The sequence below is a fragment of the Hypanus sabinus genome, chromosome 14, assembly GCF_030144855.1.
Source record: "Hypanus sabinus isolate sHypSab1 chromosome 14, sHypSab1.hap1, whole genome shotgun sequence".
Taxonomy (NCBI): Eukaryota; Metazoa; Chordata; class Chondrichthyes; order Myliobatiformes; family Dasyatidae; genus Hypanus; species Hypanus sabinus.
Window position 1 is genome coordinate 64,474,092 of NC_082719.1, and position 25,846 is coordinate 64,499,937.

Genomic DNA, 25,846 nt, shown 5'->3' on the forward strand with positions numbered 1-25,846 from the left:
CGCTTTCTCCCGATTTTAAAGCAAAATTGAATGCACCATTATCACTAGAGAAAATATCATCAGCTATATCTGTACCGCAGTCTGGGAAATCTCCTGGACCTGATGGGTTCTCTGCAGAATTCTGTAAATCATTTTCCTCACTGCTTTCGCCTCAACTAACGTTAGTTTTAACTGACTCATTTAAACATGGTAAACTGCCAGCATCATTTAATGAGGTATGTATTATTCTTTTAGCGAACAAAGGTAAAGATCCACTAGTGTTCCTCATACAGGCCGATTCCCTTGCTTAAAATTTTGGCTGAAGTTTTGGCCCATAAATTGGAGAACATTCTACCTTTAATTATTTCTGAAGACCAAACTGGTTTTATTAAAAACCGCCTTCTTTTTTTAATACATGGCATCTATTTAATATCTTATACTCACCTTCAGCTGGGATTCCTGAATGTGTCATTTCTCTAGATCCTGTGGGGTGGAATTATCTTTTTGCAGTTTTGGAAAAATTTGATTTTGAACTAAGTTTTATTATGTGGATTAAATTGTTATATTCACACTCCACTGCTTCTGTCTTGACTAATTCTCAGCAATCCCAACCTTTTAGTCTTAAACATGGTACCTGGCAAGGGTGTCCTTTAAGTTCCTTACTTTTCGATTTGGCTATAGAGCCATTGGCGATTACATTTTGAAGTTGTGCTGAATTGATGGGGATTTGGAGGGGGGATGTTGAGTTCAAAGTCTCGCTTGATGCTGATGATCTTTTACTTTCAATATCAAACCTGATTACCTCCTGATCCCCAATGTTTACACTCCTTAATAAATTTAGTCAGCTTTCCGGATACAAACTTAATTTACATAAGAGCAAACTTTTTCCAATAAATCTTCTTCACCAGTTGTCCATCAGAATCCAATGATGACGTCCATTCCTTTAACGGTGAGATCTTTGGTGACTATACAGTCCTATCCTGGACCCACAAGCTCTATTGCAGGTGGGATATGTATATGTGGTAGTGGTGGTAGTGATGGCAACCAGGGCTGCATTTCTCCTGGCTCTCTTCTGCTGTCTTCTGGTTGTTCTTTCCATCTCCAGCATATGAACCCCATCCCTACACAACTGTCGCCAAGTGTTACAGTCAGCAGCAACATTCTCCAGGTCCTCAGGTCTGATCTTGCACTTCCTTAAAGCATTCTTCATCTGACCCTTACAGTGCTTCTTCACTGGGACACTAGCACTCCATTGGCAAACCTCTTCTGTCTTGGTGGTATTGACGGTCAGCCCCATCCTGCTGTACGCTCTCACCGCGACAGCAAGGACAGTCTGGAAAATCCTCCAGAGTATGGGCCACAAGAGCACAGTCATCTGCATACTGCAGCTCCAGGACCCATTCTCTATGGAGTTTGGTGGTTGCGTGCAGCCTCCTGATGTTAAAGAGGTTGCCATCTAATCTGACATCCACTGCCACACCACTGCTGTCTTCAATCTCGTTGTAGAGAAGCTTGGTAACACACAGGAGGAAGATGTTAAAGAGCATTGGCGCTAGCACACACCCCTGCCTGACCCCTGTCCGTACAAGGAAGGGCTCGGACGCTTGTCCTATGGTCACCCAAGCAGTCATCCCATCATGGAACTGGCAGAGGATGTTAACAAATTTACTGGGACAGCCAAACCTGGAGGACATCCCATAACGTCTCTCTTTGCACAGTGTCGAATGCTTTGGAGAGGTCGACAAGGGCCATAAACAGGTCTTGATGCTGCTCCCGGCACTTTTCCTGAAGCTGCCGGGCTGTGAAGATCATGTCAATCGTGCTCCTGTTCTTCTGATTCAGGCAGCATTAACTCGGTGATGTTGCTGATCAGTCTCTGAAGCATCACCTTAGCCAGGACCTTTCCAGAAACAGAAAGGAGTGATTTGCCCCTACTATTGCCACAGGTGGCCTTGTCACCCTTGGTCTTATAAATTACAACGACGTTTGCACTTCTGCATTGCTATGGGATGTTCTCGTCAGACGAGGCCTTGGTGATGTACTGGTAGAGGGTGCGCATACACATGTACCCTCCATTCTTCAGTAACTCGATATTGTCAGTGCCAGGGGACTTATTGTTCTTAAGGGAATGGACAGCTGATAGAACCTCCTGGAAGGCTGGTGGCAGACTGAGATCGTGGATGGGAGGAAGTTCAGGCAGTTCATCCAGGATGGTGTGGTCTGCGTCAGAATCCTGATTAAGCGGAGTGTTAAAATGCTCAGCCCACCTCAGCAGAATGGTATTCTGATTCTTCAGAAGTGTTTTCATCTGCTGTTTTCAGAAGAGTAACGCATCAATTTATTGGGCTGTAGATGGTTTTGACCGCATTGTAAAAATTATGCATGACATTATTATCGGCAAAGGACTGGATTTAATGTGCCTTTTCAGTCCACTGTTCATTTTGTATGGCCCATATTATCTTTTGCACTTCAAGTTACCTGCCAATGCTGTCTGTTGCTGATGGGTTATCTAAAGGACATGCTTTGTGCATGTCCTTTAGCAAATTGTGGATGGTATCTAAGTTATCGTCAAACCATCAAACCAGTCTTGGTGGTTTCTGCTCTTATGGCCGATGGATTGGGCTGCAGCCTCATACAGCACAGAGCTGATATAGGTCCACTGTTGTTCCATAGTATTTTCTGAAATCAGACAAGGTTCCAGCTCCCTTAGTTTCTTAGCTAGGATGCATCAAAACTCACTTCTTGCTTCTGTGTTTCCTCAAGCGGTTGCAATTTAGCCGCTTTTTATTGGTGCTTTTGCAGCCGTGGGGGAAGGGGGAGGGAAGACACACTTCCATACGGAGCTTGGCCACAATCATATGATGGTCAGTCCAGCTCTCTGCACCTCTCGTGGCACAGGTGATGAGAAAATCCTTGATGTCACTACTTCTCACAATGATAAAGTCAATCATGTGCCAATGCTTAGAGTGAGGGTGCATCCACGAGGTCTTATATATTGTCTTCTGCTGTAAGATGGTGTTGGTTATGGTAAGGTTATGCTCAGAGCAATGAGTAGGTAGCCTCATGCCATTTGCATTGGCATTGCCAATACCATTCCTACCTAGCACTCCACTCCATATCCTGGTGCTCTGCCCACCCTAGCACTGAAGTCACCAAACAAAAGGATCTTATCATTCTTAGGGATCCAGCAAAGAGCTTCGTCTAATGTATGATAAAAAGCATTCCTTAGCCTCATTCTCAGATGGCAAAGTTGGTGCATAGGCACTGAGAAGCGTGGCATAACATTTCTTTGCCGGGGCATATGGAGGGTCATTAGTCTTTCACTAATGCCAACATCAACATTGCTGCCGAGTGAGACCAGGCTCCTGGATGAAGGCTCATTAACAGAGGAAGGGATGGGTTACACCTTCTTCTGGAAAGGTTTCCCCCCCAGGTGGACAACATCTCCACAAAGTAGGATTGGCCATCAAGAGCACCTTTCTACCAAATCCCACAAAAACACCTGTTGGCATTAGTGAAAGACTAATGACCCTCCGTATCGCCAATAAATAGAGAAGCACAATCACTAGAATTTCATAACCTCCCTTTTAAAGTAGTAAATAATCAATTTATTTACCTTGACATGACAGTAACAAGACATTATAAGTGTCTTTTTGGAGAAAATTGTACTAATCTTTTAAATCATACAAAACAGAGCTTAGCACAGTGGTCACCTTTGTCCATGTCTTTCATAGGTCAAACTAATGTTGTTAAAATGTTTATTCTTCCTAAATTTTTATACTTATTTCAATCTTTACCAGTTTTTACTTCTAAAGCTTTTTTCTAATTTGTTAGACCCTATTATTTTGTCCTATCTATGGAAGGGCAAACATCCCAGACTAAATAAAGCTCATCTTCAAAAACCTAAAACGGTAGGTGGTATGGCCTTGCCCAGTTTTTGTTTATATTACTGGGCAGCCAACATACTTTATCTTATCTTTTGGTATTACTTTTATCATCAGTTGGACTGCCCAATATGGGGGGGCAATGGAGTTGAACTCTAATAAGAACCTCTCCATCTCCCCACTTCCTTGCCATTTGCCTAAATCAATTGTTAATCCGGTTATCAGACACACTCTGAGAATATGGGCTCAGCTCAGAAAACATAATGGGCTTCACGGTTTTTCTCTCTCTATTCCTATTCTACATATTCGTCTTTTTCAGCCTTCTATGCAGGACTTAATATTTCTAGATTGGCACCAAAAGGGCATTAGGTGTTTTGAAGATCTTTTTATAGAGAAGTGCTTTGCAACTTTTGAACAATTGTCTGTAAAGTTCGGCCTACCTAACACTCATTTCTTTAGATATCTCCAAATTATTATCAACCTTTTATTACTAAACTTTCCTGAAGCACCCAATAAGAATGTTGTGTTTCTTTGTATGAATCCATTGGGTGAAGGTTTAATTTCTACTGTTCGAGATATGTTAACGATGTTGAAGTAAGTCCCCTTCGACAAAATTAAAACTGCCTGGGAGCATGATTTAAATTTTTCTTTGTCCAACAAGGTTTGGGATTCAATGGTCAATTCAGTTAATTCAATTTCTCTACGTGCTCGCCACTGCCTTTTAAAGTTCAAGATGGTACACAGGGCTCATATGTCTAAAACTAAATTGTCGCGGTTTTATCCTGATATCGGTCCCTGTTGTGATGAGTGCGAAGGGGGCGAGCTTGGAGAAATTCTGGAGAGATGATTTTTTCAAACTTTACCTCACATACTTAATTGCTAGTTGGAACCTAATCCTCTGATTGCTCTTTTCGGTACTTCGGGAGAAGTTGACGTGCATTTAACTCCAACTAAGCGTCGTACATTGTCTTTCGCCTCTCTTTTGGCCAGACAAGCAGTTCTTCTTAGGTGGAGAAATGTTGCCCCTCCCACCCATGCTCAATGGCTCAGAGATATTATGCCCTGCTTAGACCTTGAAAAGATTCATTATTCACTTTTCAATTCAAATATAAAGTTCCAAAAGGTGTGGGGACCTTTTCTTGAATGTTTTCATAATGCCCGTTTAGATTAAGGGTGAATCCCCCCATTTTTTTTTTCTATTGCATTTAAAATCCTTTACTTCCAGCTTCTTATGGTTAAGATTTATGGGTTTTTTTAATGTGTAAACATATTATAGTTTAGGTAGTAGGCAATATACCTTTCTGTAAATACAGCTCTGTGGTGATATAGTTCTGATAAAGTTTTTCATATAGTGTGAGGTTGGCTTGGAGCTGGGTAGTGGGAGGGTGGGGTGGTAACTAACCTTACATGATTCTACTATGGGTGCTTCGCTTAATTGTTATGAATTGTACTTTGTTATGTATGTTTTGCACTGTATAAACCTTCATCTTTTTTTTGTTTTGCTGCATTGTAAAAACGCATAATAAAAAAAAGAGCTGACAATTCGGTCTAAGACCTGATGAAACGTCTCAGCACAGGACAATAACTCTTGATATTTTTATCCTTGTCCTGTTTCTTCTTATTCCTAATATACATCAAAAGAATTCTTGGCATTCCCATTAATCCTAGGATAAATAAAACTTGTCCTTCCATTTCTGTTTACAAAGTCAATGTTAGTCCTAGCCATGGAAATTTCATGACCCATTTCAGTCCTCCTAATTCCTCAAGTTCTTTCCTGCTTCCTTTTTAATTCCACGAGGGCTTTGTCTAATTTCAGCTTCCTAAACCATAAATATCCCTCCTTTTGCTTTTTGACAACATGTACAACATCGCTTGTCATCTAAGGATCCTTATCATCCTTACCTTTCACCCTCACAGCAACATGCTAGTCCTGAACTCTAAGCAGTTAGCCTTTAAAAGACTCCTACATAGATTTACCCAGATACAGCAGTCTTCAGTTCTTGTCTAAAACTGTTGTAATTAATCTTCCCTCAAGGTTAAGGCTACTCCTTATCCACAACTATCTTAAGACTTGCAGTACTATTCCCGAAATGCTCCTCTACTGAAAGTTCTGTCACCTGGCTCAGCTCATTCCCCAATACGAGGTATTGTACAGCTGCAACCCTATTTGGACCATTTATACGTGGTTTCAAAAACTCTCCCGGATGAACCAAACAAATTTGGTCCATTTTAAGCCCATAGCACTAAGGGAGACCCAGTCAATATCAGGAAAGTTGAAATTGCCCACTACAGCAAACTTGTTTTTACATCTTTCCATGATCTGCCTAATATGTCTTCTCGAAATACAGCTGCAACATCCTCCAGCCTCCATCATATACCAGCTGCAATGGATATATCAATTATGGATATATCAGTTGCAATGTTTCAACTGGATATATCAGCACTTGTTTGCTTTATTTACTCTATAAATTCATCCAATTACTAGACTGTAACAGACAATGTACAGTGTAAACAGGTCCTTTGCCCAAACCCACCCATGCTAACCATGTAAACTAGCTCCACATCCCAACAGTATATATGGTCCAGAACCCTCTAAACCAAGGTTTCTCAACCGGGTTTCCGCTGGAGATCGTGATTAAAATAAACATTGTTTATTGAACCACGCAACGCATGATGCTGGTGCTTGTAATAGTGGGCAGTGACTGAGCAGTCCCATTAGCTATCTCTGAGCCCAGTATGGCAGTGGGCAGGAGCGCTCAATTGCACGGAGAGGACGGTAAGCTGATGGTCAACGCTGTATTGCATGGAGGGGAGGATGGTAGGTTGATAATTGGTGAATACATTATTGCTCGGAGCAGAGAATGGCAGGGTGCTAATTGGCAAGTGCTGTATTGCACATAGGGGAGGTCAGTAGGCTGATAATTGGTGAGCACTGAATTGCAAGGAAAGGAAGATGGTAGGCTTGATGATGAGCACTGTATTGCATGGAGGGAAGATCAGTTGGCTAATAATTGGTGAGTGTTGTATTGCACAGAGGGGAGGATGGTAGGCTGGTAACTGGTGAGTGCTAAATTGCATGGAGGGGAGGATGATAGGCTAATAATTGGTGAGCACTTTTTCGCACTGAGAGGAGGACAGCAGGCTGATATTTGGTGTACGCTGTATTGCACAGAGAGGATGGCAGGCTGATGAGGAGCATGAAGCGCATTTTCCAAACATTGAATGGGCTTGTCCAACTTTGGCTGCAACATCAGCCTTTCCCTCCCAAAATACCTCCCCCAACTTCCCCTAACGCGCCACCAACTAGCTTATGGGAGTGAACAAACTCTACAGGTGTACTAGAAAATTGGAGGGAAATTTTCATTCTAAAGATGTTACAGTATGGCGATTTTTGAAGAGATATTGTGTGAGATGGAAGAGGAGGATTCTACGCCTAGGCCTACAGACAATTCTGGTAAGGTTAATGTTAAAGAATTACAATCTTCTGAGTCATTTCACTGCACTACTGCAATAAAGAACAGAAAAAGGTCCATTTTTTTAAAACTATAAAAGTTTATTTACACAACAAATACACAAAGTACAAACACTAAGTATTTACAAGACAATGAATAAGTTCAAATTAAAATATGATTATTACTGTCTATAAAATAATTTCTGGGGACTTCACCACTCCCGGAAATCCCTTATTATACCTTTTTTTAAATTTTTTTTATTTTTTTTTTAGAAAGAGAAAAAAAATTGTCTACCCTTCCCCCCTCCACCCTAACATCCCTATAGAAGAAAAGAAAAAGTAAAAGAAAAAAGAAAGAAAGAATGCCTGGACATTGGAAGATCCCCACATGCTCCACAGAGTTCATAATAACTTTAGTATATATGTTTATTTCTTTCCTCAAATAACCAATTATTTTATCTTCGGAGCACCTATATATTTAATCCTGTCTTTTGTAAATAAGGGTGCCAAATTTTCAAAAATGTTTCATATTTATCTCTTAAATTATAAGTAATTTTTTCAAGTGGAATACAGCTGGAAATTTCATTCTTCCAACGATCTATACTTAAGTATGAATCCAATTTCCAAGTAACTGCAATAGCCTTTTTGTCTACTGCCAGTGCAATTTTTATGAATTCTTTCTGATATTTATTCAATTTGGGTTTCCGTTTTATCCCTTCAATATCACCTAATAAAAATAATATTGGGTTATGCGGAAGTTGTGTTCCAATAATTAGTTCCAGTAAAACTCTTAAATTTGTCCAAAAAGTCTGAATTTTAGAACAAGGCCAAGTAGAATGTAAAAAAGTACCAATTTCTTGGTTACATCGGAAACATTGATCAGATAAATTTGGGTTTAATTTATTTATTTTTTGTGGTGTAATATATAATTGATGTAAAAAATTATATTGCACTAATCTTAACCGGACATTTATTGTATTTGTCATACTATCAAGACATAGTCTTGACCAATTTGCTTCTTCAATTTTAATATTCAAGTCAGTTTCCCATTTTTGTCTTGACTTATGGATTCCTTGTTTAATTGCCTGTTTTTGAATCAAACTATACATACAAGAGATAATTTTTTTAGTTTTTCCTTTTTTGAATTAAAGTTTCTACTTCATTAGATTTCGGCAATAACATTGTTTGACCCAATTTTTCTCTTAAATAAGCCCTTAATTGGAAGTAACAAAAAAGAGTGTTGTTTGATATTTTATATTTATTCTTTAATTGATCAAATGACATTAATATATCTCCTTCAAAACAATCTCCTTTATATCTAATCTCTTTTTGAAACCAATTATGTAAAAGTTGATTAACTGTTGTAAAAGGAGTAAATCTATTTTGAATTAAAGAGCTCTTTGCTAATAAAGAATTCCTTATTTCATCATCAACATTTATTTTATTCCATAAATCAATCAAATGTTTTAGTATAGGAGATTCTTTCTTTTCCCATATCCACTTAGATTCCCATTTATATATAAATTCCTCTGGTGTATTTTCTCCTATTTTATCTAGTTCTATTCTAATCCATGCCGGTTTATCTTTATCAAAAAAAGATGCAATAAATCTAAGTTGATTTGCTTTATAATAATTATTAAAATTTGGAAGTTGTAACCCTCTGAGATCAAATTTCCATGTCAATTTTTCCAACAATATTCTTGACCTCTTACCTTTCCAAAGGAACTTCCTCACATATTTATTTAACTCTTGAAAAAACTTCTGGGGTAGTTGTATTGGTAGCGATTGGAATAAGTATTGTAATCTAGGGAATATATTCATTTTTACTGCATTTACTCTACCTACTGTTATTGGTAATATCATCCATTTATCAAGATCTTCTTGAATTTTTTTCAATAATGGTAAATAATTTAATTTATATAAGTTCTTTATATCATTATCAATTCTTATACCTAAATATTTTATACCGTTTATCGGCCATCTAAATTGAGTTATTAATCGACACTGACTATAATCTCCTTTAGTAAGAGGTAAAATTTCACTTTTATCCCAATTTATTTTGTAGCCTGATATTTTCCCAGATTCTTCTAGAGGATAATTTACGCAATGAGTACAATGAGTTTGTTAAATAAAGCAGAACATCATCAGCAAATAAGTTAATCTTGTATTCCTCCTGGTTAACTCTGAAACCCTTAATATCTGGGTCCATTCTAATTAATTTAGCTAATGGTTCTATTGCCAACACAAATAAAGCAGGTGATAATGGACAATCTTGCCTAGTTGACCATGTTAACTGAAATGGTGTTGAAATTTGACCATTTGTCACTACTTTAGCTTTGGGATTAGTATTTAAGGTTTTAATCCATTTTATAAAGGATACTCCTAATCCATATTTTTCCAATACCTTAAATAAAAAATCCCATTCCAATCTATCAAATGCTTTTTCTGCATCTAAAGCAACTGCCACACTCATTTCCTCCCTCTTTTGTGCCAAATGAATTATGCTAAGTAACCAGGTTACATTATCTGCCGATTGTCTATTTTTAATAAATCCTGTTTGATCCTTATGTATTAATTTTGGTAAGTATTTAGATAATCTGTTAGATAAAATTTTTGCTATTATTTTATAGTCAGTGTTTAACAAAGAAACAGGTCTATATGATGTTGGCTTTAAAAGATTATCTTTTTTTGGCAATACTATTAAAATAGCTGTCAAAAAAGATTCTGGAAGTTTAAACGTTCTTTCCGCTTGGTGTATTAACTCCATAAAAGGAGGAATTAATAAATCTTTAAACTTTTTATAAAATTCGGGCAGAAAACCATCTTCTCCTGGGGATTTATTACTTTGAAATGATCCTAGAGCTTCTTCGACCTCTTTTAATATAAAAGGTATATCTAATCCCTTCTGTTCGTCAGAACTTTTGGAAGTTATTTGTGATAAAAACCTTTCTATCTTGACATTATCATTTTGTGATTCTGATTTATACAGTTCGGAATAAAAATTCTTAAAAGTTTCATTAATTTCTAAAGGTTTATAAGTAATTTTATTTACTCTTGTTCGAATTGCATTTATCATTTTAGAAGTCTGGTCTGTTTTTAACTGCCAAGCAAGAACCTTATGTGATCTTTCACTTAGTTCATAATATCTGTTTAGTTCTCATAATTGCTTTTTTGTTCAATATGTCTTAAGTGTATTATATTGTAACTTCTTGTTAACAAGTTGTCTTCGTTTTTCTTGTCATATATCATTGAGATTCTTTTTCTAATTTTGTAATCTCTTTTTCCAATTGATCTATTTCTATCCTTCTTAATTTTAGAAGTATAACTTATTAGCTGACCTCTCAAATATGCCTTCATTGCTTCCCACAATATAAATTTATCATCAACTGAATGTGAATTTGTATCTAAAAAAAACTGAATCTGCTTTTTCATAAAATCACAAAAATCTTGATGTTTTAATAATATTGAATTAAATCTCCATCTATAAATTGATTCCTCTTTATCTATCATTATCATTGTCACTATCAAAGGAGAACAATCTGACAATATTCTTGCTTTATATTCCATATTTTTCACTCTGTCTTGAATATTCGTTGTTAATAGGAAAAAATCTATCCTTGAATAAGTTTTGTGTCTATTTGAATAAAATGAATAATCTCTTTCTTTTTGGTTAATCCTTCTCCATATATCAATCAAATTTAAGTCTTTCATCAATGATAAAGTTAATTTTGCTACTTTTGATTTTGTGACAACCTTTGTTGATCTATCTAAAACTGGATCTAGACAAAAGTTAAAATCTCCACCTATTAATATTTTGTCACGTGCATTAGCCAAATTCAAAAAGACCTCTTGTATAAATTTTACATCATTTTCATTTGGTGCATAAATATTCATAAGTCCATAGTTCTGAAAAAAATTGACAATGGATAATTACATATCTCCCTGCTGAATCAATTAATACGTTTTATATTTTAATTGGTAAATTTTTTATTAACCAAAATTGCAACTCCTCTCGCCTTTGAATTAAATGAAGCAGCAATAACATTTCCAACCCAATCTCTTTTTAATTTCTGATGTTCGATCTCTGGTAAGTGTGTTTCTTGTAAAAAAGCTGTATCTATTTTCATTTTCTTCATGTATGTTAAGATTCTTTTTCTTTTCACCAGTCCATTAAGCCCATTAACATTAAAACTTAAAAAATTCAGTAAATTAGTCATTATTTTTAATTGTGTTACTCCAATCTATAATAATACCTAATCTTTCAACTTTCGTGGTACCTTGGGGAGTCTTTTTAAAATTCTCCATGTTGCTATGTGTGTCCCCACCGATCATCCAGGCAAAGAAAGAAAGATAGAAGAAAAATAGATTATAAAGAAAAAAAACAAAATACCCCCCTACTAATGTTGTGGATAAAAAAGAACACAACATTACCCCCTTCTGTTGTACGGGTCATGGCAATCGCCATGAATACACACGTGAATCCTCTAGCAATCGATCCAAAGCTCCCCCGCAACATAAAAAAGTATATATATGAGAAGAAAAAAAATTACTACTCTCAATTAATATTTCTCAAATTTTGCCTTTCTCCCCCTGTATCATCCTTAAATGTCCATCAATTCCATTCACTGTCCCTGTCCATCTTTAATCCATTACACTTTGAAATCTCTATGTGTAGTTAGCGAATATCTGGGAGTTTTTGGGCGAACTCTTCCGCTTCTCGATAATCGGTAAAAAATCTTCTTTTTCCATCCTCCAAAAAAATTATCAGTGTTGCTGGGTGACGCATTATGAATTTATAACCCTTTTCCCAGAAAGCTTTTTTCACTGGGTTAAATTCCTTCTTTCTCTTCAAAAGGTTATAACTTATATCATGATAGAAAAGAACTGCTTTCCCTTCTATCATCAATGGCCCATTTCTCTTTCTGGCACATTGGGCAGCCGCCTTCAGGATCTTTTCTTTATCTTGATTTCTTAAGCATTTTATCAAAATTGATCGTGGACTTTGATCAGCTTGAGGTCTTGATCTTAAGGTTCTATTAGCCCTTTCAATTTCAATTAAAGTTCCTTCTTCCATTTCCAAGTTTTCAGGGATCCATTTTTGAAAAAAATTTATTGGATCTTCTCCTTCTACATCTTCTTTAAGTCCAACAATCTTAATATTGTTTCGTCTGCTAACACTTTCAAGCTTATCCGCTTTTTCCAACAATTGTTTTCTTTCTGATGTCCAGGCAGAGATATTATCTTCCATTTTATTCATTCTTTCAACCATGTCTTCCATTGTGACTTCCAAGTCTGCAATTCTCTTTTCCATTTTATCCTTTTTATCATTTTATCAAACATTATCTGCATATTTTTCATATCTTTTTTGATTTCTTTTAATGCATTTATTTTTTCTAATTTACGCATTATTTGCATCAAAGTTTTTTCTTTATTTCCAGAAAAACCTTTACCTCCATCTTCATCTGATTTATCCAGAGAATCTGAAACTACCTCAGATTCACTTTCACTTCCGGTTTCAATCGTAACTGGGATTTGTAGTTCGGGTTGCTCGCGTTTGCGCATGCTCCTTCCTTCACGTTTGCGCAGTTCTTGTTGGTCTTTTTCTTTAGAAATGGTTGATGCTGCCGCAATTTCCTGTTCTGTATCGCCGGAGGTAAAATGTACTTGAGCCCGCGATTCTCTTGTAGCAGCGGGCCTTGATTCTGTTCCAACTTGCATTGTCTTCAAGATAATAGTTTTCTTTGTTTTCTGTTTATGAGACATAGTTTGAACCAATCCGGAGTAGTTTATAAGTAACTTTTAGAAAGTATTTACTAACTTTTCTTCACTTAAACATTAATTTACTGATTTTTTACGATCTACGTCATCATGTGACGTCCTCCCCACCCTATTGTACCTATTGTGACCACATGCTTCCTCTCCAAAGACAGCCAGGCACAAACATATCCTCGGAAGAAGAGCAGGTAGTTGGCTGTGGCAGAGACTTTGACCTTCTGTCGCTTGGACCCGTGAATGGCCATCTTGGCCAGACCCAGGAGAAAGCCCACCAGTAGACCCTTCTCACTACCTACCCACTTCTGTACTGGGTGCCAGTATATAAGGAGCGCGGGGCTGAAGTGCAACCAGAAGTTGAGCAGTAGCCCCTTCAGATACTCAAACAGGGGCTGCAACCTCTATAAGCGTGGTACACTGACTCCTCCTGGCCAGAGAATGGACAGGTGGACAGAGCATCAGTGAACCTGCTTAAAAACCTATTGCACAGTACTGCTCTATACAACATCTTCCACCCCAGGTTCCAATGTTACAGGGCAAGGATCCTTGCATAATGAGATTTCCACTGGGGACATCCTCCACTGCAAGATGGTAAGTCTGGGTGGCAGATGAGGGCGAGAAAGTGAAAAGTATACAAGACAAGTTTTGAAGCATCACTGAAGGGCATAGTGGGCATCCCCGCAAGATGGCTCACGTTATGCAGGACCTTTGCCACATGGTATCCCAAGACCTGAATCCGACAAGCACTTCCAGTCCATCAGAAGGTGGTGCAGCTGGAATCCTTCCATTTTGTTGAATCCCCTCAACACCCACCATGACAGGATAGGGACTAGTCCCCCTTACAGCTGGAGCACCACATCCCCACCGGCACAGGCACACCGTGTATGGATGAGACTAGACCCCATACCTTCAAAAGCTCTCAGTAAAAGTGACACAATTCCCTCAAAGCAGCTCAGTTGATGATGTCCGCTGGAAGCTGTATGTCCTCCTGCAGGCAGTATCCCTGCCAGAGAAAGTGATGCCAGTGTATGCCATCTTGGAGCCTGTTGCTATACAGGTATCTCTGCAAGGTCCTAAGGTGGAGAGCCGGCAGCTGGGTCCACACACACACCAATGACTGAACGTCCTCCACAATCCAAAGACTCTGGACGGCAGCTGAGACCCAATGCCTCTTGTTGCCCCACAATAAGTCCACCAGTCTCTTCAGGGTCCTGGAGACAAAAGCAGTGGGCAGAACTAAAGTAATCAGCTGGTACCATATGCTTACAAAGACAGCTACTTATCAATTGGTTTTAATGGGCTAGTAATCCAGGTTGTCCTTTTCCATTGTGCCCAGTCTGTCGCAAACAACTTACAAATGTAGCAATGGCTCCAGCAAAATTGAAAAGACATTTAACTACAAACCCAGCACAGATGACAGCTGCAATCAGAGGGGGGACGGGGGTTGGTATTGTCTGAGGGGAGGGGAGGTTTGAGATGTTCAGGGATGGTGGGATGAGAGGAAAGTGGAGTCTCTGAGGGCCCAAGAGCTGGCGGTGGGACCTGAGAGAGACACGATTGTGGGGTGATGGTGGGGGAAGGGGAGACAGGAGTTCCAGCAGCAGCGCATGAAGACCCAGCCATGAAGGCAGGAGTTGGAGGTTACACAATCGGCACTTTGGAAGTGTCCAAGGTGAACATTGATGGCGGTGGAGTCCGGGTCTGGAGTCTGCTCTGGAGTGTTAGAACCACTGAGGTCAGCAACAGGGATCGCAATCTGGAGACATCCAGACCTGTCGGTGTTGGAGTCGGAAGGTTCAGCAGTCTGCAGGTGGGTGATCTGGTGATCCGTGTAGGACATGAGAAAGTCAAAGAACTGGCGATTGAAAGCATGGATCCTGTGAAGCACAGAAGGTCCATTACAGGCGGTGGAGAGAAAATCCCAGAGTTATGGTAGTGACTGGGATAGGGACACCAGGTACCGCCTCATGGTGGGAGAAGCAGCAGGAGCAGTCAATTCAATGTGAGTACCTGGGGTCATCAGAGGGTCCAAATCGAGAAGCTTGAAAACAAATCTGGAAACCCTGTGATAAAAGCTGCAGTAGTGGGTCTGGGTCAGCACATGGGTAGAGTTAGACAGCAGCAGGGATCACAGCGGGGAAGCAGTGAGAGTGAGTTTCACTGAACTCCCGAAGGGAAGGTTTAAACTTTTTCAAGGTAGGCATCCCTGGAAGAGACTTTGTAGAGTAGTAGTCAAATCACAAACAAGAGAAGATTTGCAAATGCTGGAAATCTGAGCAACACATTGCAAGATTATCTCCTTTATTCCATACAAGCTTCACCTCAGTTCTTAACCTAATTTGAAGGCAGAGAATAAACCAATTTATTGTGAAATGTTTACAGATTCGGTGATGGTAAAATTCTCTGCTCAGATTGTGACATTGTCAAGTACTTAATGACAGCATTGTTGATAACATGATAGCTTGGCAAATGACAACTGAATTCATCCTATTTGTTATAGATGGGTCACATCTCAAAATGACACCTTTTTTCTCAAGATATAATTGGGAAAACTTTTTTTGAATTGCTTCTACAAAATTAGGACATAAAAGTGGCAGGCATCAGTTAAATAGAATGTACTGCATTTTGAACTGATGCATTTTGATGGACCATTCACAATTACACTTAAATTTGATGTGAACTATCATGTATCATTTATATTCATAAGACCTACCATTATTTGAAATCTGGTTCCTTTTCAGAGGAAAACTGCTACTTGAGAGTCCTTGTACTGCAGAAACAGCTCAAGAAATTATTGCTGTCTCAGGCATTATATGAGTGAATGAACATAGTCACAATTACCACAAAAGGAGAGTGATATGGGGGGGGGGGGGAGGGAGAGAAGGAGAAGGAAATTTGATTTAAAAAACCACACTGAAAATATTGCACTTCTAATACCTTGTGATGTTTACCAAGTAGGTGCAAGACAATGGTTAGAAACTGGGTAGAAAAAATCAGTATGATTCATGAACATCAACTAGCAATACAGAAGTCAGAATAAAAAGACATCACTGTTAAAACTCAAGGTAAACAAATGTACTCCAATAACCAATGTGGTAGAAAATTACATTCTTTCAAGGATAACCCTTTCTATGCCATTATGCTTAACAAAATTCAGGAGAGTACTATGGTATACTTTGAAGCACAAACTGATTTTACCAGATGTTAAATGTAACAGTTTACTTTCCACATTATAATGCAAAGAAAAGGAGTTTACCAGCAGTGTTTCATTTCAGATCTCAAGAACGCATTGAACCATGTCACAAAATTTTCACCAAATATTATTTAAGGAAGTCATTAGCGATAAAGCACAAAACTATGATCTCCTATCACAACTACAATCGGACCAAAATGTTTAGTGTCCACTATCCTTCTATGCATCATTAGCCAGAGGAAGTAGACAAGACGGGTATAATTGTAACACAGATAGATACATAGAGGAAAGGGGCTTGGAGGGTTATAGACTGAATAGGACAACTGGAAATAATAGGGAGTATGCTGCTGTCAGCATGGACATATTTATGGAGATACCGGGCAGAACAGGCCTTTCCAGCCCTTCGAGCCGCACTGCCCAGCAACCCCCAATTCAACCCTGTCCTAATCTCCAGACAATTTACAGGGACTATTAACCAACCAATCGCTATGTCCTTGGACTGTAGGAGGAAACTGGAGCACTCGGACATAACACACGCAGTCATGGGAAAAACATCAGCAGGAATTGAACTTGGGTCCTTAGTAATGTAAAGTATTGTGCTAACCATTAAGCTAAGAATCTGATAACATAGTACATCCATTTAACATCAAATAAGGTATTTTGTGGATCCATAAATAAAATAGAGACACAGGTGCAGAAATGTCTCAATTACTTCCACTGAATGTGCATACATAACATTCTGCACTGCCAATTTATTTCCACTGACTTCAAGAGATGCACTTTTTTTCTGAAATGGAGCACAACACAGTCATCATTGCATACACATATTTAATGCCAGCAACTGAAGATAAATTCCAAAAGTAAAATCAGAAAATACTAGGAACACTCAGTAAGGCAGCAGTATCTATGGGAAAAAAAATTCAACTTTCAAGTTCTCAAATCCCTCATCAGACCCAGAAAAAAGGAAATTTATCCTCAGTACTTTCCAGAAAACATCTGCCAATTGATAGCAAGTATAGATAATATGCAAATAGTTAACATGGATGCGTAAAAGAAGCATTTTGCATGACTCAATTGGAGCTGTGGGTGAGTGCACAAATTTACAAAGGGGTTTTGATAGATTGTGAAAAAGTAAAACAGAGAGACTGAAGTTACTTACTCTGGATCAAAAAGAACTAAGTGTACAGTTTACATGACAATAGGCCACCAAAAGATAGAGAGAAAAATTAGCTGTAGGGTAGTCATGCTGTCCCTTGAGCTTGATCTGCAAGATCAAAGATATAAAGCCACCATCAAACATCTCCCCAACTCCTCCTTTGATGCATCTAATCAACTGTTCTTTGTACTTGATCTAGTTAGAGATGCTCTTTACCAGGAAGAGAATATCAACACAGCCTTTAATAATGATAGATGAAAAATACTTACTTCTTGAAAAAGCTTCTTATCAGCTACCAGTTTTTTTGATGCCAATGTCTTGGTGACATGATAAAAAGCAAGTAATGCTCTATGCTGACGGAGATCATCATGTACTCTAACAGACTCCAGTAGTGTGGGAATTAGCTCTGGCCAGTTCCGGGGACAATCTAATCTGGCAACTTTGGCGATTAGTACTCCAATCTGGGTTGCAATCTGTAAAGAGACAAAATAAACAGGTTAAATAATTATTACAGGGGAAGGACATTTAAATATTGAGGCAAAATAGGTCAGCTAACATTGGGACAGAGTCACCAAATCTCAGAGTTTCAGCAGCAGATGAGCTGAAGCTGATGAGGAGTCCTGATCATGTGATGGTGGTGAAAATAGTTAATTTTTACATTCTACTAAAAATATTTTGCACTACAATGTGAAACAAATTACTAAGTTACAAGTACGTATGCATTCTCACAAATCTGCACTTGTATAAACCAAAGCATGTACCTGTGTCACTACGACTAAAGAATCTCATAATTTACATTTTTTTCTCTTCCCCCATGTATCCTAATTCACTTATCTACAAGATATTAAGATTGAAGTACTTCTATGAACACATATTTCATAAACTAATCCCCATTTTTAACTTCACAATACATTTTTTCTTGGAAATTATTACTGCTAAATTATTAGTAGTAAACTATTTATCTAATTTTACTTCTTTTGCAACACTAAATGGGTGTTATCTTTCATGGGAGAGTAAAAAAAAGTCTTACTTTTCGAACAAAAATCCATGAGAATTTATTTCACTACCAACCTGATTTACTGGTTCATTAAAATTTGCAATGAGCCCTGCTCGCAAAGAGGATTTTTCTTCTTCTGACAAAGCACTACGAAGTATAAAAAAAAGAAAATATATTCCCAATGTAATAAAGAATTATCCACATAAAAATTCATTTCAGATAAGATTTAAGAGGAGAGTTAAGATTGATGGTATTTACAAACAACATACGCTTGAACAAAATATAATTGCAGAGACATTTAACAGGATCGTTAGGAAACTAATCAAACCAAAACACCAATCAAACTAAAATACCAATGATCTGGCACCATCTGAATGGCAGACTTTCCAGACTAGTATGAGTACAAATTCACTTTTAATCTTTATGTTACAGAATTATGTAATACACTTTTCATTGAATTAGGTGAGTTCAGCTTAAAATGAGGCCCTAGTGAATTTAAAAGTCCAGAAAAATGGCCTGAGGATACTTAAAAGCATGGGGAAATGTGTTCAAGTCAGTCTAAAAGGAGTGTGGGAAGCAGGACCAGAGTCATTTTAAATGAAACATAGGAACCAAGAACCCAGAATCTAAAAAGAGTGCAGGAAATTAAAACAAGCAAGCCAGGTGCTGAAACAGCCAGGCTTTAAAATTGGCTATCAATTTTCATGGTTTTACTGCATTGACAAGGCGTGCAATCTGACAGAAATAACTAGAATCACTTCATCCTTCTGTTTTCTGACAATGTGATTTTGAAATGACTTCTGATAACTTAAAACATCTCATGCCACACCATTCGCTTTATTTTCAAATGAAACCACCACAAAATATGAGCGCATTTTTTTAAAAATCAACACATAAAATAAGCCAATATAGTAAAACTCCAACACAAACAAGAAAAAAACCTGCAGATGCTGGAAATCCAAGCAACACACACAAAATGCTGGAGGAACTCAGCAGGCCAGGCAGCATCTATGGAAAAGAGTAGACAGTTCACATTTTGAGCCAAGCCCCTTTATCAATCCAGACTTCAGGTGCTGCCAGTGATCATACGAGTTCTCTATGGGTGCTTAAGGCTACATCCACACTAGACCAGATAATTTTGAAAACACCAGTTTTGCGTAAAAACGACAGGCGTCCACACTAAGCATTTTTGAAAATACCTCTATCCACATTGAAACAGCAATTTCGGTGAATCTCCTCCTCCTGCGCATGCACAGGACACATCTACCGAAAACAAGCCACATGTTTGGTGTCGAATCTCGCCGTAAAAGTGCACGTTTGTGTAGTTACAGACTAGAAAAATTTAAAACGATGGACAGCTGTTGGCTCTCGCGCAGAACTTAAAAGTAAAAAAAAACACAAATACTGGAGCGTACGGAGGCAACCGACAGGGAGTTCACGGACAGATTGACCTGGCTGACGACAAACATTGGAAAAACTGACTAACTTTTTGGTATTAATAAAGCACCTTGTTAAATGTATGAAAACACAAAATGCTGGCAGAACTCAGCAGGCCAGACAGCATCTATGGGAGGAGGTAGTGACGACACTATCTCCTCCCATAGATGCTGTCTGGCCTGCTGAGTTCTGCCAGCATTTTGTGTTTTTATTTATTTCCAGCATCTGCAGACTCACTCGTTGTTATTAAATGTATGAATGTTTTAATGTCTGCATCAGTGTTATCTTGTATTTCCATACAATGTTACATTAGGCTGTTACACATCTATTGTCAGAGAAGTACTTGCATAAATACTTGCGTAAACCACCTTCATACAAGCAAGGACAGAAAACAAGGCAAAGTGAGTATACTTATTTATTCAGTAAGTTATGGGTCAAAGTATTTGGTGAGTACATTTCTAACTCCTCTGGCTTCAGTTTCGCTACTATCTGTTCTGAAATTGTTAGGGTGCGTTCAAGAAAACAATGAAATCGCACGCTGCCGTCTGATAGCGTTTTCAGATTTCTCCGGTTACCCCGTCCACACTGACCTGCCCGAGCAGCATTTTCAAAAATACCCACCCTGGAAAGCTTTTCTGAAAAGCTCTGGTTTCAGGGGACGAAAACGTTTTAGTGTGGACAGAGGGTAAAAACGAAGTGAAAATGCTTCAGTTACGGATTTATCCAGTGTAGTGTGGACGTAGCCTAAGTGTTGATAGACATCACAAAAATGTGCTGGTAAGTGACTGTAAATTACCACTTTACATAGATTAATGGCAAAAAGAACAGAAGGATTAATGAGCATGTGACAGTCAAAAGTTGATGCAGGAGTACAGAGAAATGAGAAAAAGATTGGGACTGAAGGATTTGCTCCCCTGGAAGTCAGTATGAATCTGATGGCCAAAACAGGTCCCTTCTATCTCATTATTTAGTATAAAAACCCACAAAGAACACAGATGACTTTCCTTAGTTTATAATAAAATGGGGATATACTAGTACATTTGTTCAGGGTACTGGTGACCCACATCTGGAGAACCAGGTAGAATTTTCGTCACTTATTTCAGAAAGAAAATATTAGCATTGGAGGCAGTCCAGAAGAAACTCACTGGCTTATTCCTGTAATAAGGACTGTCCTATAATAAGTAGGTAAAGAAATTAGATATATACTTTTCACAGCCTGGAAGGAATGAACGTAATGAAACGCAAGATCCTAAAGGGGCACAACAGAGTACACATCGAGATGTTTTCCACTGTTGGGAGAATCGCAATGAAGGTAATGTAGTTACATATTGGGGATTCTCATTTAAAGCTAAGATGCATAGGAAGTTTCATCCCAGGAGGTTGGTGGTACTTTGCAATGTTCTGCCGCAAAAAAATGTAGGGGCTAAATCAGTAAGGGTACTTGAAGAGGAATTTGATAAATTTTTGAAAGATCTGGCAATTGTTGGCTCTGGGGAAATGGCACACAGGATATGAGACCTGCAACAGATTAACTGTAAACATATTGAATGGCAGGGTAGGCCAAAGCAGTAAAAATGACATGACAGGCTTATCTGATCAAGCTGCATTTGAGGTTCATGAAAAAGATAAATGTAGATCTGGATACTAAGGGAGCAATCTGTTCTTAGGATCTTTTAAGTTGCCTTGAACATACAGAAAGGAATTCAACTAAATATTTAGCTGAAGGACAGTACATCTAACAGACTCACTATATTGCACAGAAATGCCTACTTAAATTTCCATTTTTGTACACATAAACCAGAACCAACAAATTCAAGGACAAGAGAATTTCTGAATTATGTGAAAATGGCTTATTACGGTCAAATTCTGTTTGAGTAAAAACAACTATCTGAATATTTAACAGCTTTAACTGAGCCACAATTCGGCCTATAACTGATGAACATTAGTTCCAACTCCTAAGATTACAACTTCTACAAAGGGCAATTTATTCAAAGAAACACTGATGCTATCTTATCTGGTTGTATCACCACACCAACAGGCAATCAATATGGATTATACTAGTAAACCAAGAACAATCTCTAGTAAGTAGAGCACTACAGGTTATTAGAAACACAAAAGCCACAAATATCACTGAAAATTTTTCTTTCTTTATTATTTCTGTTGATATGGTAACTCTGGCAGACCAACATTTATTGCAGTTCCCCATCTGCCTTTGGGAAAGTGGCAGTAATTCTTTTTGCACTTCTATGCCCATTCTCTGAAGATCATCAGGCAATGCTGTCAGGATTATAGCCAAGTGACACAAGCAAATATATCCAAGTCAGAAATGGTGTGTCATTTCAGCAACTGTGTAGACTAAAATGCCTACTCATTTTATCCCGATGAAGGGTTTCAGCTCAAAACATCGACTATTTCTTCATTTCCATAAATGCTGCCTGATCTGCTGAGTTCCTTTCCTCCAGCATTTTTTATGTGTTACTCTGCCTAATCAATTAGGTTACTTTGTCCTGGATGGTATGATGGTATGGTATGGCTACTGTTGAACTATACCCAACCAGCTAACTAGAAACATAATTTCATACACAGTGTTTATAAAAATTATTCATCCCCTTGGAAATTTTCATGTTTTATTGTTTTACAACAGTGAATTACTGTGGATTTAATTTGGCTTTTTTGACATTGATCAACAGAAAAGACTTTCATGTCAAAGTGAAAACAAATTTCTACAAATTGGTCTAAATTTATTACGTATTAAACACAATAATTGATAACATATGCATTCACCCCCTTCAAGACATAATTTAGGAGACGCACATTGGGTAGTAGTTACAGCCTTGAGTCTGTGTGTTTTGGACATCTAGACACTGCAATTTTTCCCCATTCTTCTTTACAAAACTGCTCCAGCTCTGTCAGATTGCATGGGGATTTTGAATGAACAGCCCTTTTCCAGTCCAGTCAAAAATTCTGAGGTCTGGACTCTGACTTATCCACTGTAGGACATTAACTTGGCTGTTTTTAAGCCACTCCTGTGTAACTTTGGCTAAATCCTTGGGGTCATTGCCTTGCTGGGAAGAAAAAATATTCTCCAAGTTGCAGTTCTCTTGCAGACTGCATCAAATTTTCCTCCAGGATTTCCCTGTACTTTGCTGCATTCATTTTAACCTCTACCTTCACAAGCCTTCCAGGGTTTGCTGCACTGAAGCATCCCCACAGCATGATGCTTCATGGTAGGGATTGTGTTTTTTTGATGACATGTGGTGTTCAGCTTACACCAAACATAGTGATGGCCAAAAAGCTCCATTTTGGTTTCATCAGACCATAGAACCTTCTTCCAGTTGACTTCAGAGTCTCTCATATGCCTTCCAGCAAACTCCAGCTGATATTTCATGTCAGTTTTTTTTTAAAAACAGTGGCTCTCTCTTTGCCACTCTCCCATCAAGCTGCAACTGTTGAAGCACCCGGGTAACAGTAGTTGTATGCGCAGTCTCTCCCATCTCAGCCACAGAAGCTTCTAACTCCTCCAGAGATCTCTTGGTGGCCTCCCTCACTAGACCCCTTCTTGCACGGTCACTCAGTTTTTGAGGACAGCCTGCTCTACAGCTGTGCCATATTCTTACCATTTCTTGATGTCTGACTTAACTATACTCCAAGTGATATTCAGTGACTTGGAAAATTTCTTGTATCCATTTCCTGACTTATGCTTTTCAAGAACCTTTTCACAGAGTCGCTTGGATTGTGGTTTTGTCTTCATGGTGTAGTTTTTGCCAGGATACTGACTCACTAGCAGTTGGACCTTCCAGATACAGGTGTATTTTTATTACAATCAATTGGAACACTTTGACTGCACACAGGTCTCCAAAAACAGATGTAGTTATGTGACTTCTAAAACCACTTGTTGTAATGAAATGTATGACCATTTGTTTTTCCTTTCAGATCTTCTGTCTTTAGTTTTTTTTTTAATTTTATCAATTTCAATTATTACACTAAAGTTGTCATTAGTGAGAAAGCTCCTTCCATTGTGTTGTCTGCTGTCTAACAAACTGAATTGAACAACAGTATACGAGGAGAGTAAACTGGATATCTGCATTCAATTACCAAGACCCTTACTTATGAAATTCCATCCTTCAACTTTAGTCTCTTTACTCTTTTTATTTTTCCCTTGATTTTTTTTTTGAAGTATACTTCTTCACCAAATACTTTAGTCACCTATTTCAACATTTCCTTACACATTTCAGTGTTAACATCTCTGAAAATGATCTTGCAATGAATATTTTGCCATGTTAAAATTTCTATGTAAATAGAAGTTGCAGCTGCCAATTGCCATTCAAAAGGAGAGTGCACTGCAGAAATTAACAGGAAACTGCAATTGCTTTTTGCTCTCTTAGCAAAAGGTTTGCCATGTTTTTTAATCTCAAAATGTAACTATTCTACTGTTGGCAGCCATGTCTTCAGATGATTAAGCTGATGAACCTGCAAATAAAACAAATTTAACAAGATACATATAACTCAAACTACTTACTGTGGAGCAATGCGCCGCCAGTAACGATCAATTCCATTTTTGAAGTACAGTACCGCAAGCCACCGTACATTTACGTCTAGAGCGTGATTTGTAAAGATATTCTGTAAAAGCAAATATATTAAATTAGCTGAATATTTGTGAGTAGACTTTTTGGAATTATGTAAATTAGCCTGGCTAGATGATGCATACAACATCAGAAATGCATTATTCAAGTCTAACTGCTTATACGATTTTTAAACTTTCTATTTATTCAGTAATCATCAATTTGGATTCAGAAACCAAACCATAATGCCTGCTGATTATTTCAATGGTTTCTTTATGAATCTGATGAATTAGTTCCAAAAGTGAAATTGAGACTTCCTGGAACTAACAATCAACATCTAATTTTACAAATGGTGGTGGCATCCGTCAGTCTCGAGAGACCATGGATCTGCACCTGGAGTTTCCAGGGCGCAGGCCTGGACAGGGTTGTATGGGAGACTGGCAGTTGCCCAAGCTGCAGGCCTTCCCCTCTCCATGCCACCGATGTTGTCCAAGGGAAGGGCACTAGGACCCATGCAGCTTGGCACCGGTGACGTCGCAGAGTAATGTGTTGTTAAGTGCCTTGCTAAAGGACACAAACACGCTGCCTCAGCTGAGGCTCGAACCAGTGATCTTCAGGTTACTAGTCTGATGCCTTGCCCACTAATATGACATTGAAAAACTAAGTAAACTCTGCAGATACAAATCAAATAAAAACAGAAAATAATGGTAAAGCAAATCAGCTATAGTTTGCAGTAAAAATTACTATACTTAAACATAAGTAAAAGACATTAGAGCATTTTTCCCAACCTGGGGTCCTGTGATTCCTCGGTTAATGTGGTGTCCATGGCAAAAAAAAAGGGTTTAGAATCCCTGCATTAGAGATCAATAGCTTTTCAGAACAGAATACTACTCTTCCAATTCAAGTGTTCATGGGTTAGATGTTCACATAAGTGAGGATGTTTCATTTTTGTAAGGAGATTTCAAGAACATCCTTCAAACATTATCCTGGTAACATCACGCCACCATAGTCCAACAAGAATCCATACTTCCGGAGTGTGGGTCCCATACAAATAATGTGGTCAGGCCACAGAACTGGATATGGGTAATTAAAACTCCATTACTAGTGAAATTGGCAAGCGAGAGGATTTGTCTCTCCTTCGAGAAGAATTGGATAATTTAGCAAAGGCAGTGCAGATATCATCTCCTCTATGGTTTGAGGTGCCTTCTGCTGATAGTTCTCATCTTCAAGACATAGGAAAGCAAGCATTTACTTTCCAGGAGACGATGAGTTTAGTTTCAAACTACAATTTCCCCACTGGTAAATTGGGAGATGGAAGTTCATGGTTAATATCATCAGTTATTATCCACCTGAAGTGACAGGTGATGTGCAAAACATGGAATATGATCCACACCTGAGAATCTTTTTATCACCAA

The 25,846-nt window shown here is 38.3% G+C and overlaps 1 protein-coding gene across 2 annotated transcripts in view; it reads right to left on the reverse strand.

Annotated features, from left to right (window-relative positions):
• Positions 1-25,846, reverse strand: part of ipo11 (importin 11) — a 414,929-nt gene that overhangs the window by 344,494 nt on the left and 44,589 nt on the right. For both annotated transcript variants that reach the window (XM_059989330.1, XM_059989331.1), the window contains exons 4-6: positions 24,389-24,489; positions 18,507-18,579; positions 17,705-17,908 (exon numbers count right to left, since the gene is read on the reverse strand). In XM_059989330.1, coding sequence (XP_059845313.1) covers positions 17,705-17,908; positions 18,507-18,579; positions 24,389-24,489 — 378 coding nt within the window. The remainder of the gene's footprint in view (positions 1-17,704; positions 17,909-18,506; positions 18,580-24,388; positions 24,490-25,846) is intronic.